At 42.6% G+C, this 16507-nt stretch overlaps 1 protein-coding gene across 7 annotated transcripts in view; it reads right to left on the minus strand.

The window, feature by feature from the left end:
• Window positions 1–16507, minus strand: part of NPNT (nephronectin) — a 62833-nt gene that overhangs the window by 12091 nt on the left and 34235 nt on the right. For 5 of the 7 annotated variants that reach the window (XM_053403904.1, XM_053403899.1, XM_053403900.1 and 2 more), the window contains 6 exons: window positions 12492–12611; window positions 10704–10823; window positions 8254–8388; window positions 4623–4745; window positions 3164–3280; window positions 569–1033 (listed from right to left, as the gene is read on the minus strand). In XM_053403904.1, the coding sequence (XP_053259879.1) occupies window positions 569–1033; window positions 3164–3280; window positions 4623–4745; window positions 8254–8388; window positions 10704–10823; window positions 12492–12611 (1080 nt within the window). The remainder of the gene's footprint in view (window positions 1–568; window positions 1034–3163; window positions 3281–4622; window positions 4746–8253; window positions 8389–10703; window positions 10824–12491; window positions 12612–16507) is intronic. The other 2 variants (XM_053403901.1, XM_053403903.1) reach the window with 1 other exon arrangement.

Here is a 16507-nt window from a genome sequence, read left to right on the forward strand (position 1 = left end):
AAAGTAATGCAGTATCAATACAGCTCTCCGAAAGATACTTCCTCATACGAGGAGCATCTTTACAGCACCACGAGCTTTAAACGTGTCTCCTTTTGGTGGGCACATTCCATAAAGCAGGAATCAAAAGTTATTTTTAATTTGATTTTTGCAGTTGCTTAGCAATAAATACCGAGGGGATGACTCTGTGAATTCATGGATAAGAGCATTGTGCCACTTAAAAGCTTGCACTCGAAAATAGAAATGGAGCCAATAAAGTCACCGCTTTATCTATTTCGTGTCCCTCGTTTCATTCAGCCGTAAAGTGGAAGAAACTTTCCATAACACAGCAACCTGCTCGATTCATGGCCTTCCAGATGTTTGGTTAAATGCTTTCATTTAAAAAAAGCATTTAACCAAAGTCACAGTTGATTTACTAGTTTTAGCTATGGCACAAGGCCCCCCCAGGCCTTGAGTGACCAGAACTACCGTTATAGCTATGTACAGTTTTGTGTGTTGTATGAGACTTCAAATGTTTTTCATGTACAGAACGGCAAGGTTCGTTGATAGAAAAAGATTCGGTGGTACTTACTAAAGACATCTCCTCGCGGTTTCTGAGGATCGATTGGTATCCTGTTGTCAACTGTGAATCCCTGCGGAGCTGTGGTTTCACTAGGAAAGTGCAGCGGCTCTTTAGTTGTGAGTCGTGGTGTTTTTGTCGTTACAGGCTTAGGCGGAGTTGGAGGTGGTGTCGGGGGCCTTGTGACTGGTGGGAGTCTTGTCACTGGCTTCAAAGCTGGCCTTGTGGTTGCAGGCTTGGGTACAAACCTGGTAATTGGTTTGTGTGTCGGCCTCGTGGTTGGCTTTGGGCTGGGTCTCATTGTTGTCCTGAAAGGAGGCCTCGCTGTAGCTGGAGCATTCGGTGGTTTGATGGGATGCCTCACGCCACCAGTTTCAGGTATCCTATTTGTCATGCCACCGCTGCCTTTAGGAAAGGTTGTATTTCCCTTAAATACGGTATGTGGGCCAGATGGATCAATCATAACTTTGGGAATAGCTGAAGGGAAAAAACACATGGATGATGTTATCTCTCTATGCAAAGCATACCAAGGACGCAATTGAAATATTCGGAACTTATGCTTGCTTCATGATTATATGAACAGCATCGCATTACACATCATTTGTTAATACCAGTTCCTTTCCTCCTCTCCTTTACTTTTGAAATGTGATAATATTGCTCATATACACCCTCTCATAATAATGAGAATAGTGTGCAAAGTTCAAGCTGATCAATGGTCCCCCGACTTTATTCCCATGGACCACTTGAAAATTGCTGAGGACCTTGGTGGACCAGTTAATATTTCTTTTCTGCCTGTTGCAGCAATTGTAACGCACTGTGCCAGCCGCTGGTTTTTCATTATATTTTTACAGACATGCTGCAAACCACCTGAATGAAGTTTGTGAACCGCTGGTCAACCACAGACCACAGTATAGGACATGGTCTTTTCAGGGATGTGTTTGAAAACACTCAATCAAATCTGACACAACCAACACACTCAAGAACCCACAAACTGAGCACATGAAAAGTGTATATGAATACCTCTGAAGTGAAGAAAAACTATAAGTTTTGAAGAACTGTAAGTACAAGACTATCTGGCTGAAATGTTAAGGTATTTGTTCAGGGTGGGGTGAGTTCTACATATATGAATTGGCCTAAGCTGCAGTGCCATAAGGCGTGAATTGAGTCCCTGCTGCTGAAATGTGATTCTACACTTAGAAAGAGTTCCCCAGGGGAAGAGACTGGCACCTCTGTGGTTTCTGTGGGCCTAACTGACCCATGTTGTGATATAGCCCTATCCCACCAGGATAGTCTTGCATGACAGTGCTAGGCTGCATGGTGGTGCTTGCTAAGCAACATCAATAGGCTGTAGCATTGGTGCAGGGACTCAAGCTGTCTTTGACCCTACTCTTAGGCTGTACACCAGAACATATTGGAACACTTCTATTACCGTATTGGCCTGAATATAAGCCTCACTTTTTTCCTAAATTCGAGACCGTACAGTATGCAGCCAGGACCGTGGGGCAAACAGTGCCAGGAGAACAGCAAAGTGGCGCCCGCCCCACACATAGTCCCCCATCCTCTCCCCCAAGGCCAGGCAGGGAGAGAGCGAGGAAGAGGAAAGGCCCCTGGCAATGCAGCTTATATTTGGGTATTTTAATTTTTTTTTCCTTTCCCACCCACCTATTTTAAAGGTGCAGCTTATATTTGGGCCATCACGGTACAATCTGTGTCTCCCGTGTCCTTGGCATTAGCCACTAGAAATGTGAAGCAAGGCTCTGGAGATTCACAATGCAATGTGACAATTTACACAGCATGTAAATCTAGACTTAGTGTTGTGTCAAACAAAGTTCCACTCAGAGTCAACCCATGTTCATTAATTTCAAAGGGTCATCTCTGGGTGATGTAATCAGGATTGAAGGGAGGACATTTTTAGCAGCTTCTTCCTAGCAAGTTTAACCTGTGCTTTTGTTGTAGTTTACAGGCTTCGTCTATAAGGTAAATACAAATAGCCATCTAGCCTTGACATAGAACAAATAATCTTTTCAAATGACTGAGACACTTAGTGTTTGAAAAGCTATAACCACATCCTTAAAGGTAAAGGGTAAAGGGACCCCTGACCATTAGGTCCAGTCGTGGCCGACTCTGGGGTTGCAGCGCTCATCTCGCTTTATTGGCCGAGGGAGCCAGTGTACAGCTTCCGGGTCATGTGGCCAGCATGACTAAGCCGCTTCTGGCGAACCAGAGCAGCGCACAGAAATGCCGTTTACCTTCCCGCTGGAGCGGTACCTATTTATCTACTTGCACTTTGATGTGCTTTTGAACTGCTAGGTTGGCAGGAGCAGGGACCGAGCAACTGGAGCTCACCCCATCGTGGGGATTCAAACCGCCGACCTTCTGATCGGCAAGTCCTAGGCTCTATGGTTTAACCCACAGCGCCACCCGTGTCCCTAACCACATCCTTACTTCCCCACAAAAATGAATAAACCAACAAAGGAATTATTGTTAAGGAAGAGGACTTATCATTTTCTGCAACTATTACATTGGTTATCTGTCATCCACACGTCTAAGGGTTGAAGCCTCACTGCATTAGGAACGGTACAAAGACAGACAGAGACCATCCCTTACCCCACATTTCCCTCTGATATGCCATCTCAGAGAGAAGCACATTAAAAGGATCCCGTTCACCTCTGCCATGCGCCTCAGCTGAGCCAAAACCCGTCTCATTTTCAATAATATCGAAAGCTGGTGAAAGATTTAGCACTATCAGCAAGGCTATCAGTCGTGTTCTTGAAAGAAAGACATCTTTGAAAATCACCTATTTGGATCCATCAAAGTCTTTCATGCAGGTTGCCTGACCAAGTCAGGTTTCTGTGCAGTCCAACAATAACCACACTACCAATCTTGTTTCTTCACAATGACAGGCAAGCACGTTTCTAATTCGCATGCGGAAAATTCCTCCCAACAAGCAAAGCAAAAGAAGCCAGAAGCAGTTTCTCTTGCACAGATTCTCAGATCTCTCTTAAAAGCTAGTCACATGCTGTCAAAAGCATGCAGGAAACAGAAGTTACTATTTGCTTCTATAACTTTATAAACTCTCTAACTTTACAAACTCAGAGGTGACTGTACCATGCAAAGTCCCTAAAGATTTCAACATGCTTCAGACAACAGGAAGGAGTAATTTGGGGAACAGAATTTACAAATGCGGATGTCTATAAAGACATCTTTAAAGGTTTTCTTCCTTTCTCCTGTGATTCTTCACATATAACTATTTTCAGCGAAAACAGTGAACATACTATGCTTCCTTATACTGAATGAAACCATTGGTACACCTGGCCAAACTCTGTCTTCTTTTCAGGTGGCCTTAACCTCTCCAAGGTTTCAGACAGAGGGCTACCTGCTACCTGAAATCCGAATTATAAAGCACTGAATTTGGAGCTTTCTGCACACTCTGCCACTGAACCTGACCAGACTCCACTGGGTTAAGCCAATGACTTCCAAATGTTCAGTTAAGATCAAGCTATAACTATATGCTTCAAGGGAGGCTTCCTGAAATGGGCACTGAGGCCCTGAGCTGTGAAAAGCAACTGATAGTGCAAAGTAGGAAAATAGCTTTCAACTCAAAGAGGGACTAGTGCGTAAATGGCTGGGGAGACTTCTTAAGAAAGACCACATTGCTTAGTACTTGAACTCTATAATGAAATCATAGAGATGTGTGTGATCTGCTGAAGTTAACTACTGAGAATTACAATTTTATGCAATGCACACCATGACAGGAAAAGCATTAATAGCAGTCAACAGGAAAGGCTTAGGCAAGCAGACCATATTCCTAAGAAAAACCGCAGACTGCAAAACATTAAAACAATTAGAGCAATGTACAGAGATGTAACTGCAAACTACGACCACTGGCTTTTCATTCTAAAAACGAAAAGTGCTTGAGGAAATTTATTTTTACACTGACATATCAAGGCTCATAAAACTTTAAATACACTATCCATTCCTTCAAAATTAGATGAGTGTGATGGCACAAGGATGCCTGGCGATGTTTCGGGATTTGGAATTCAAGAAGAAAATGATCATTACGTACTTATGCAGTTCATTCCGTCACCTCTGTATCCTTCTTTACATTTGCATTTGTAAGATCCCTGCGTATTGTAACACTGTGAAAAACTCCCACACTGATATTGGCCGAGTGAGCATTCATCTATGTCTGAAACGAAAAACATTGCATGAAACTCGTGTGATAGCAATCATAGGGCACATTTTAAAACTGAACATCAATTATCATTCTCTTGCTTGCTGAAATAGTGAATCAAATCAGGAATAGGTAATCTGTGACCCTCCAGTTATTGATGATCTTCTATTATCACTGACCATTGGGCATGCTGGCTGGGACGGATGTGAGTTGGAGTCTACCAACATCAGGAGGGCCACAAGCCAGGATTTAGGTTTAAGCTACTGGAGGCAATGGGGCCCTTTTTATGTCCAGCTGTCCTTTGTCGAATATTCGGTATGCTATATGGTAATTTATGGGCACCCTGTATATAGAAATGAGCAAACCAGTGATATTTTAGGGAGCAGGCTAGCAGGCAGGGCCTATTACAGTGGTACCTTGGGTTACATACGCTTCAAGTTACATACACTTCAGGTTACAAACTCCCCTAACCCAGAAATAGTGCTTCAGGTTAAGAACGTTGCTTCAGGATGAGAACAGAAATCGTGCTCCGACGGTGCGGCGGCAGCAGGAGACCCCATTAGCTAAAGTGGTGTTTCAGGTTAACAACAGTTTCAGGTTAAGTACGAACCTCCGGAACAAATTAAGTACTTAACCCGAAGTACCTCTGTACTTATATCATAGGAGCCTACACAACACAAAATACTGTTGCTGTATGTAGGTTTTATTTAATTTATTTTTTTATCTTATATTTTGGAAATGTACATCCAGGTTTTTTTTTCTTTAAATTTTTTGGGGCCTCGCAAGAGAGTGAAGCACTAAGCTATAGCTTGTTTAGCTAATAAGTAAATCTGGCACTGGCCACAGGTTTCCCATCCCTGAAATAAATTGTATTTATATTTTAACATACTGAAACACCAATTGTGAAAATAAAAAGAAGTTGACAAATGATTGACTTTATCAGTATTCTGAGGCCCAGCCCCAACACTTGATGTTCAAAATAGTCTTTGGAAGTAACCCTTCTGCCGCAGCAAATGCTTGCATATTTTTAGTAAATGGTTTTTAAAGAGGCATTGGAAATTCTGTAGGCAGGGAAGCGAGAAGGAATGGCTGAGACATTTTAGGCCACTCTAATTATAACTTACAAGTGGGAAAGAAAAATAAATATTTTTTTAAAAAAAAACACAAAAAAATTACGTCTAGTAATTCGCTTCATGAAAACATTCAACACACTTCCAAATGCATATTAGGATGTGCAAAGTCCGCTCCATTCAAATTATATTTGGCTGACTACGTGGTTCCTCCATAAACAGTTGGAAAAAATATTGGTTATTTACAGGAGTCTGGCCATTGTTTTGAGGATTCCAATCTTTTGGGTGAAAGTTTTAGGAAAGTTTTATGTCTTCTACTGAGTCAGAGCATTGATCCATCTAGCTCAGTACTTTCATCACCATTATATTTAATTTATCTACCGCCATTCATCCGAAGATCTCAGGGCTGGCCACATTAACGGGCAGCAGCTCTCTGGGCTTTCAGGAAAGGGCATCTCCCAGGCTCACCTAGAGATGCTAGGAATTGAATCTGGGACTTTTCACATGCAAAGCATATGCTTGAACCCTGAGATACAGCACTTTTACTTTACTGCTTGCACGTTCTCACAGTTCTCCCTGAGGAATTGTGGTGTGGGGTCGCTGAAGCAGCTGTGCAACACTCCTGTTTGTTGTCTAGACCATGGGTAGGCAAACTAAGGCCCAGGGGCCAGATCCGGCTAAATCACCTTCTAAATCTGGCCCGCAGACGGTCCAGGAATCAGCGTGTTTTTACATGAGTAGAATGTGTCCTTTTATTCAAAATGCATATTGTTATTTGTGGAGCCTGCCTGGTGTTTTTACATGAATAAAATGTGTGCTTTTATTTAAAATGCATCCCTGGGTTATTTGTGGGGCATAGGAATTCATTCATTTTTTTCCTCAAAATATAGTCCGGCCCCCCACAACGTCTGAGGGACAGTGGACCAGCCCCCTGCTGAAAAAGTTTGCTGACCCCTGGTCTAGTCCAAGTTATGGGGCACTAGGCCCCTATTTCGGTGCTGAAGCATGGAGGAGTATGTGGTATCAGCAGTTTCAACAGCAGAAGCAGTGACGCCAGCTAGATGACTAACAACTGCTACCATAGGGCCGATGTTTGCTCAATGGCACATATCGTCTTCTCTCCTCAGGTGGGAGTGGAGCCTAATGCATGTGTTAGCTTCCAGTTTCTCAAAAATCTTTTCGAAAAACGGATTGCTCAGTGGTGATCAGCAATAGCAATGTTCAGGATTTCTGTCGGCAAAGAGCCTAAAATAAATCCAAATGTGGACCTTTATTTGCACAGGAATTGTTGGAGAGGTCACTGTGTTACCAAAAAGTTTGTTATATGCACGGGCCTTCGCAAGAACGAAATCCTGCTGACAGGTCATAGATTATTTTAATGGATAAGGCCTACGTTAGCTATTTCAGGACTTTGCAAATTAGTTCATTGTGAAGAGCTTGTGCAGCGGCTATAAAAAATCTTTCCCTTCCACAGCCTCTTATCCCCTAAATCTCAGTAAATCTTAAATTAGTATTCTACCACACGCAAATCACATTGGAATCTGTCTCCGTTTTAAGCAGGCTGATTGGGAACGAGAAAACTCATGACCATCAAGATGAGGTATGGGCTGTAATGCCAGTTACAGTGTGAATGCAATACTTTTTAAAAAGTTAGCACTGAAGTAACTCTTAAGGAATTGAAGACAACTTCTGTGCAATTACAGAAAAACGGGGACTATGCAGATTTGTCATTTGTTGATGTGCTGTCTGAACTGCTTTATCCACCAGAGAGGAGTTTGTGGACTTTGCAGTATTATCCCCAACCGCAAAAATGGGACAAGTAGTGGAGGCAACAATTCTAGCCCAATGTGAGGGAAAGTTTCTGTATTCTAAGGGTGGAACTACACATTATGGGAGATATAGACCTGCATATCTCAATAAAGGTAAAGATAAAGGACCCCTGACAGTTAAGTCCAGTCGTGAACGACTCTGAGGTTGCGGCGCTCATCTTGCTTTACTGGCCGAGGGAGCTGGCATTTGTCCACAGACAGTTTTTCCAGGTCATGTGGCCAGCATGACTAAGCCGCTTCTGGCGAAACCAGAGCAGCGCACGGAAACGCCGTTTACCTTCCCGCCGGAGCGGTACCTATTTATCCACTTGCACTTTTGACGTGCTTTCAAACTGCTAGGTTGGCAGGAGCTGGGACTGAGCAACGGGAGCTCATCCCGTTGCAGGGATTCGAACCGCCAACCTTCTGATCGGCAAGCCCAGAGGCTCAGTAGTGGTGGAGCTGTGCTGAAGATGCAGGACTACTGTGATTTGGGGGGGTGGGTCTCATGATGGGCTGTTATGCACATCACAGAAGGGAAGCCTCCCTGTGCCTCCTGTAATAAGTAGGTAGATTTGGAGTAACATTATATTTTGCACACAGTTTTCTTCTAGGAATGCTTTTGTGATCAGCTCATTTCATTACCGTAGCACTGGTATTTGCCTCCAATGTACATCAAATCAAATCCTTTATGGCACTTGCAAATATAGCTTCCAAAGGTATTGACGCACTTCCTGAATCGAGGACAGGTAACTCTGCCAGTAGCACATTCATCCACATCTACAAGTAGAAATCCATTAATTTCACCAAAAGGCTTAATCATAGTACATCCAAAAGTATGTTCATGCGACAAAACCAGCAGGTCAAAAATACTTTTTGGAAATTACCTTTTGCTCCAGCTTTGTGTTTTAAACTGCCTCACAGAAAATACGGTTTTGTTTTTAAGGCATATCCATGAGCAACTTTTCTGTCTCTCCCCACCCATTTCTCCAAGGCTCCCCCCTCCAAAACTAAGGTCACACACATTTCTAGGCACAGGACTGGACTTTAAAGCTCCATGTCTGAGTGCTGGAGTTTTATTGTCCCAGAGCTTTCCCTGGGGAAATCCACGTTATACTGCTGAATCGGAGCAAAAGAAAACCAGATATTTTGCAGATTGTTGTTTGCTCCAGTTCAGCAGTAAGACGCATGTCTGCCCAGGAAAACGCCAGAACCCAAAAACCCCCCACCAAGCTTAGACCCAGAGCTTTAAAGCATCTGTAAAACTGGATATAGGAGTAACACAGTTCAGTTTTGTTTCCCAAACCTGAATAGATTTTAGTATAGTATACAGTTACCCATGTGATTTTTGGTGAAGTGCTGATTGTAGGAGAAACTTGAGGGGCATTAGCTAAAGTTTTTGTTGGGGGGCAGTAAGGGAAAGATGCAAAGCCTCAGACTCATGCTTAAAATAGGTGGTTTGTTATAGTCTGAAAGTTGTCCGACACATTTCAAGAACGATCAATCCTGGGGCAAAAGGTCTTCATATATATTACTCTGTTGAACCAGTTGAATAAACTCACTCAGGGAACATTTCTTCAGTCATGAAAATGTTCTTTCACAAAAATATTTCCTGAGTGAATTGTTTCTGCCGAGGTACCAGGGTAAGAAATACAGTGACCCTTTGCTCCTGAGAAGATCATTCTCAAAATGTGTCAGGCAGTATTTTCAAAACTCCACTCTGAGACTTTGACCTTTCCCTTTCCCCCCAGTGCTGATGTGCATCAATTCATTCACTATTAGATATTGCCTTTAATTTTAATTAAAAGTCACTGGGTGAACTCACACAAAACACCCATGTATAGTTTTGTGCCCTCCAGATGTTGCTGGACTCCAACTTCCATCAGCCCCAGAGCCAGCATGGCCAAGATTGAGGGCTTATAGGCTCTGTAATCCAGCAACATCTAGACGCATGGTACCCACCCCTAGTTTAGCTGTATCCAGCCTGATCAAAGTGTCAGCTCCTGTGCTTCTCCCCTGCAACATATAACCTAAGTCGTCTTTGTAGATGACAAAGCGGCAGCAGGATTGCCAGCTTTTTAATTAGCTCTGCTCTTGTTAGTCTATCAGGAAAAAATAAGTTGGCGAAGGCTGCATTTAGGAGTAAGCTTCCTTGATCACAATGCGAGTAACTTTCCAGTACACACACAGAAAGGATAGGCATCAAAATACAGAGACTGTCTCAGGTAAAAATGGGCAGTTTTAAGCATGTGCTATTAGGGTGTGTATGTGTTTTGCTGCTGGCATCCATCTGTCTCAGGAGATAATGAAAGAGTTCATCTTCAGGGGTGAAGTCAAACCATTGGAGAGTTACAGTGCCTGCTGTGGCTGTAGAGACAAATACAGGAGAGACATGTTTTGTTGCAGCTGGGGCAGATGACGGCATGTACCATGACATTTTCCCCCTCTGCACTCCTCCTAGTGATCATTTCTCCTCTGGTCACTGCTGTGGATACATGACCTGACTGATTGTCTCCAGGCACTGTGGTCATCTGCAAGGGATTCCCCCATGTGTTGTCAGCTATCCTGTCACATTTGCAGACATCTTTGTAATGCAGAGTTGGTCTGCCAAGGGACCTGGTGCCTGAAGCCAGCTCCACATGGAGCACGTCCTTGGGGATCCTGCCAGCTTCTGTTCTGTGGACATGACCAAGCCAGTGTAGATGTCGCTGAGACAGGAGTGTGAAGATGCTGGGAATGTGAGCTTGGGAGAGCACATTTTTGTTTGAGGCTCTGTCCTGCTATGGTATCCCCCAAATCTTCCTGATGTAGTGCATGTGGAAGGCATCGAGGCATCGTTCTTGGTGAGTGTAAGTTGCTCACGACTCACTTCCATAAAGCAGTGTGGTCAACCGTGTGTGTGTGTGTGTGTGTGTGTGTGTGTGTGTGTGTGTTTCAGCCAAACAACCATCTGATGTAGCAACAACAGCTCCGTGTAAAGCTAGGTGTCTTGCCTCCCACCCACCAGTGCCAATGGGCAACAACAACCACTTCTGCCCAGAATTTCCCGGTGCGCATGAAAGGGAGAAATAACACACTTACAACTTTTGACTTACCTACACAAGTTCTACCATCAGGAGCTAGTTGCAAGCCTGGGGAAGGACAACGGCACCGCACCTCCCCTTTCACGACATCACAGCCGTACTGACAGTTTGCCATGGAACATGAGAGAGCGTCTGTGGGAACATCGTACAAATGAAATTATTTGTTATCAAGAACAACATTTCAGAGGCTTTGTGAGATTGGGGAAGGGAGGCCTAGCTCAGTGGTAGAGCACGTGTCTTGCTTGCAGAAGGTCCCAGGTTTAATCCCTGGCATCTCCAGGTAAGAAGGTGAGAGATTGCCTGCCTGGAACCCTGGAGAGCTTCTGCCAGTCAGTGTAGACAATATGGAGTTAGATAGACAGGGCTTCTTGGAGAACAAAACATGTTTTGTTTGATCTTACCTACTTAGTGCAGGAACCAGCCTCAATCTGGTGAACCTCTAGGTGTTGCTGGACTAAGACTGCCATCATTCTTGACTTCTGGCCAAGCTAGAAGGCACTGATGGGAGTTGTAGTCTAAAACAACTGCAGGGTACCCTGTTGGAGAAGGCTGTTGTACAGCAAAGCTCCAGTATAGAGGGAGTCCATTATTCAAATGACCACCCTATCCTGTGGTGATTTTAATTGTCTGTATTCTTCTGTCAAACAGTCCCAGTTACTGATATGGGAAAAACCTGTGACAGAATGGCAATATCTGTAACCACCCTATGATTTCTGTACCTTGAAGTTACTCAAGAGGTTGGCTGCTGTGTTTTTGCAGAATGGATCTTTCAGTGAACTGACTAATGAAAAGCAATTTCCATTCTTAGAAGAAACTGGTATGCTTTTATCTGAAACCCTCCTTCTAAAATCTAATCTCTTGGCTGTAGGGAAGGTTCTGTCATTCCCTCTCCCATTCTTGGTGTGGTGAAGTATTCAAAATATTCGCTTTTGTAAGAGGAAGGAAGAACCTGGCCACTGGGGAGTTTTGTACTACGGTTTCCAAACACACAAACCAGCAGGCACCTGACAGTTTTAGTGAGTTGTGTTTACATTGTACAGTAACACGCAGCCAGGTATGTTGCAGATCTTGCTAAGAACAACATTCCCAAATGAGCTGATTGTGAGTAAAAGAGAGGCTGTGCTTGTATATTTCGAAGAAATTCAATTTCTGCGTACTCCAAAATTAACTGACCTGATCCACACCACCCAGACAAATGTGTGAATTGGAAGCTACAGTAATTGTCCTTCTACTACTCCAAATATTGCCTTTCAGTTCTTGGCTCAAAAAACCCAAACCAAAATTCATCAAGAATGTAGATTTTAAGATAAAATATATTTTAAAATGCATGCATTGACGAAGTACAGTAGAACTTAGTTACATACAGTTCATGACAAAGTACAAGGGCTGTATATAACTAAGTTCTACTGTGAGTAGGGTCGTTGAAATTAAGGACCTAAGTTAGGTATGTCATTTAATTACTGTTGGTCTACTCTGCTTATGACTGACATTGGATACAACCCCATATTTTTACACACACACACACACACACACACACACACACACACACTCAAACACTAATTTATATTTTTAATGTGATTATTTTCTGAAACAGGACAGAACAGATTTATCGATGAACATGGGCTGCAAAGAAACTGCTCTGTCCATCCCATATATCTTGCAATAATAAAAATAATGGGATGAATTATTCCATTTTTATTGTTTGCTTTTCCAGTTTAGCAGACCGTTCATCCTTTACTCGCGGCAACGTTTTCTTTAATCAATTAAAAAAAAACCCTAAACAGAAGGGTCTTGACTTACTAGAACATGATCCATCTGGCATAAGCATGTATCCATTCAGACAATAACACTTGTAGCTGCCATAGGTATTCATGCACCGGTGTTTGCATGGTCTTGGTTTCAGACCACACTCATTGAGATCTAAAAAGGGCACAGAGGGGAGGAATCAAAAACAGAGCAGGCATTGCATATTGGCATCTTTAGAACTGCAGGAGATGGTAGTGATAAGGTTCTCAAAACCAGACCAGCCTTGATCCTAACATGCCTCTTGCCATATATTCCCATACCTACATATAGTCAGAAGGACAGTCTGTTTGCAGTACTTCTAATCTCATAACAATAGAGGCATTGCACACTCCTCACTTCCATCCCACATCAATTATCGTTGCCTATGTAGCTGTAGTCAATGTAGTCAATTATCCCTGCCTATGTAGCTTGTTTGGCACCAGACTTAACCTGCATCAGTATAAACGATTCCTAAGGTCTGGGTTGGTGTAAATCATAATCATTATTAAAGCTGACTGGGGAGAGGAGGAGTTGTAAGTATGGAGTATATGGTTCAGCATCCCTCAGAACAGGGACAGGCAACCTTTTGTCTGTCAAGGGCCACATTCCCACAGGGCTAATCTGTCAGGGGCCACCTGCCAGTGAATCAAAGTCAGCATGAGATGGGGCCAGAATTAAAAGTGTGTGGAGTCATCCCTTTTCTCTTTCTGCCATTTGCTCTTCTTTTCTGCCATCCCCTTCCTTCTCTCTCTCTCTCTCTCTCTCTCTCTCTCTCTCTCTCTCTCTCTCCAGCTACCATCCCTTTTCTTTCTCTCCTTTTCTGCCACACCTTGCATCTTTTTTATCTCCCTCTTCCACCACCCCACTCCAACAGACTGAAGGGAGAGGGGCAACATAATTTTTGCCAGAATATTTTTAGGACTGACATTCTATCAGTCCTAGGATAGATTTGGCTATAGATAGGCACGTATGACTCAATTGCTCCATTTCCTTTAAAATCAAGTTCAGCTAAACTCTATAGGTTAGAAGGCAGATATTAAGTGAAGAACATAATCTAAACCCAGCAGATAGAGTAGGTTCATATCTTTTTCTCTCCCAAATAATGCTGTGGCTTAGTAAAACTAAATCCCAGTCCACCTGTTGTATTGTTTGGATCATTCTACTGAGATTTGAATCTGACACCAACTGGCATAATATATTTTGGTACTCAAGTGTAATGATATTGGCTAGCTATTAGTGGCACAGTCTAAGAATAATGTGCACATACTTTAAGTGTTTCTGCTGGGAAGTGTATTCATACTTTGTTCCAGTAAGCTTCTATAAGTTGCTGAATTTTAATTAAATATGCACAAAATATTTTTGCTGGCTTTACTTGATCGCTTCATCAGCAAGACAGTGCGAGCATCTAGTATAGTGCTAGAGTTTTGTTTAATGTTTTGAGATTCACTTCTTGCAAAACATTCTAGAAACTTTAGGAAGATGCATAAGGTCACATTTGTTTTCCCACCCCTGGTGTTCCATTCACTGGCCAAAAGCAATACAAGGGCCTTAATTAAGGGTCTCCATTATAATTCCATTAAATCTAAACAAACATTGTGTGATTCCTTCCCTTCCGCAGCCTTAGCTTCTTCTGGGAAATGGTTTACACTTTCAAGTTATATTTGTAACAGCTTTCCCTCTGTCTTGTTTAGAACACATAGTACACAGGCAAGTGAAATAAAAGTCATCAAAACCCTTTTTACGGTTGTTGTGGCTAGTTTGTTGTGGCTAGTTTTGTGGCTAGAGCTGTTCCACCAGGCCTTTGGTCAGGGCACAGCCTGACTCCCTCCTCTGGCAATCTGCACAGAATTTTGCTTAACAGTTGCCATCAATTTGATTTTAATTAATTTTTATAATGGAATGTTTTTAGAATGTGGGATTATTTGATTGTTAGCCGCCCTGAGCCCGGCTACGGCTGGGGAGGGCGGGATATAAATAAAATGTATTATTATTATTATTATTATTATTATTATTATTATTATTATTAGTTGTTCTTTTCACACATTTCTTATCATTTCAGAAGCACATTCAATATGTCTGTGTAGCAGGTTTTGCTCTGTGATATTTCTCTCAGTGGTTTTCTCTTCCATTTGAACTACCTAGGAGAAGCACTGGTATGCTGAATCAATGCAATGGACATCTGAAAAATACATCACCTGGAACTACCTTAGTGTAGTTGCATGGGGTGGCCACAAATGTTGATGGACTTCAGCTACCATAGACTCTAACCAGAGGCCATACTGGCTCAGCCTGATGGGAGATGGAGTCTAAAAACATCAGGTTTCCCTTCCCTGTTTTAAAAGATATTCTGCACTTCTTCAACCATGGCACAGCTTCCTTTCTCGAGAGGGAAATGGTTTCCATCAGTGGGGCAGTGAAAGCAACCACTATTTTCTCCAACCATGCCCCTGGAAGGATAATATATCATGACTGAATCAGGGAACTAGACACTTTAAAGAGGGACATGTGCCCTGTGACACTCTCAGCTTTTATCAACCCTGACCAATGGTCTTGTTGGCTGGAACTGATGGAAGTCCAACCACATCTATAGGGCACCATATTGTCCACTGGTTCCTTGGTGTGTGAAATCATTTCACAAATGTTGCATTGGAGAAATCTATACAAATTAGCTTTGTCTAGGTCAACAAATAATCCTTTCAGCATCCCTGTAAGTTAGATCACTATGATTATCCCTAACTGCCAAAGAGGGTGTGTGTGTACAAGGCTAAAAGAGAGAGTGCAGCAAAGAGAGAAAAGGCCATCCATTTTCATGGAGGAGAATAGTGTTTAGCCAGGAATTTCCTGGGTTTTTAAACAACTCATTCTCTTAGCCACTACACTTCACAACTCATCTTACATATGGTTTTATATTGTGATGTTTAGGGGAGGACTGTTTATTACTGAGCAGGTTCAGGCTAACATTAACATTTAGCTTGGAGTCAGAGAAATGTAAGACTCTTAATAAATTGGCACGTACATGCTGTGTTTACTGAAAAGGTCAGGAAACTTTATCTTTTGTCTATTTCTTATTTCACAGGCTCTCCAAACATTTCACTTAGCACAATTTCTCTCTGGACAAAAGAGGGGAAGAAGTATAACCCAGCAGCCTGAATCTTCTAAGATGAAAAGTTCCAAAGACTTTGCAGAATCTTTTCACAACATCTATCGCAATCCTCCTTGCTTCTTTGCAAAACTTCTAATGGGGGTTAAGAGGGTTTTTTTTAATGAACCCACTTATACTCCTCACTGAGATTTCCCTTCATTATTCCAAGTTAAACAATTTGACAATGATGCTATTCACACTCATGGGGTGGGGTAGGGAACCAACCACAACAACAACAACAACAACAACAATGCAAGAAGAGTGTCACCGTCAAAGCTGCATACTGAAAAGCTTTTAGAGCAGGTTGGATGCTGCAGCACTTTGGAAAAGCAGTCTCAGAAATAAGCACAGGCTGCTAAGCTTGAACATCACATTGCAAGAAGAAAGACAGTTAATGTGAACACATGAATTACTCCAGAAAGACAACTACTTGTGTGCTGCTATATTTGCATGAGAGCTACAAAGAGATAAGCAAGACTCCTCCTACAGTAATGTGGTGTGCTGTATGTAATAATGAATTATTAGTTGATCTTGAGGATATAATTGCATCCCTACATTTCATTATTGGCCTGAAGCTGCTTTCAGACATGCATCTGGGGTCAGTATCAGGGGCTGGCATCAATGGATACCTGCAAAGAACCACAACCTGCTGGGTGCCCATCTCTAAGCCCTGGAGGTGCCAAATCCTGCCGCTCTTTTTCTTTGCTGTGTCTACCTGTTCACCTGCTGTCTCTAAGCATGGAAGCAATGACAAGGATGATGCAAAGGTTGGATGGACCCTGGGGAAGAAGACAAATTGGCAGCAATGACAATGAGGAGGAGGAGAGCCCCCTCAGAGAGGTGAGTCCCCTAAAGGAAGTTTCTTGCCCAAGGCCCACCACAAAAAAAC

The sequence above is a fragment of the Podarcis raffonei genome, chromosome 9 (genome assembly GCF_027172205.1).
Source record: "Podarcis raffonei isolate rPodRaf1 chromosome 9, rPodRaf1.pri, whole genome shotgun sequence".
Lineage (NCBI taxonomy): Eukaryota > Metazoa > Chordata > Lepidosauria > Squamata > Lacertidae > Podarcis > Podarcis raffonei.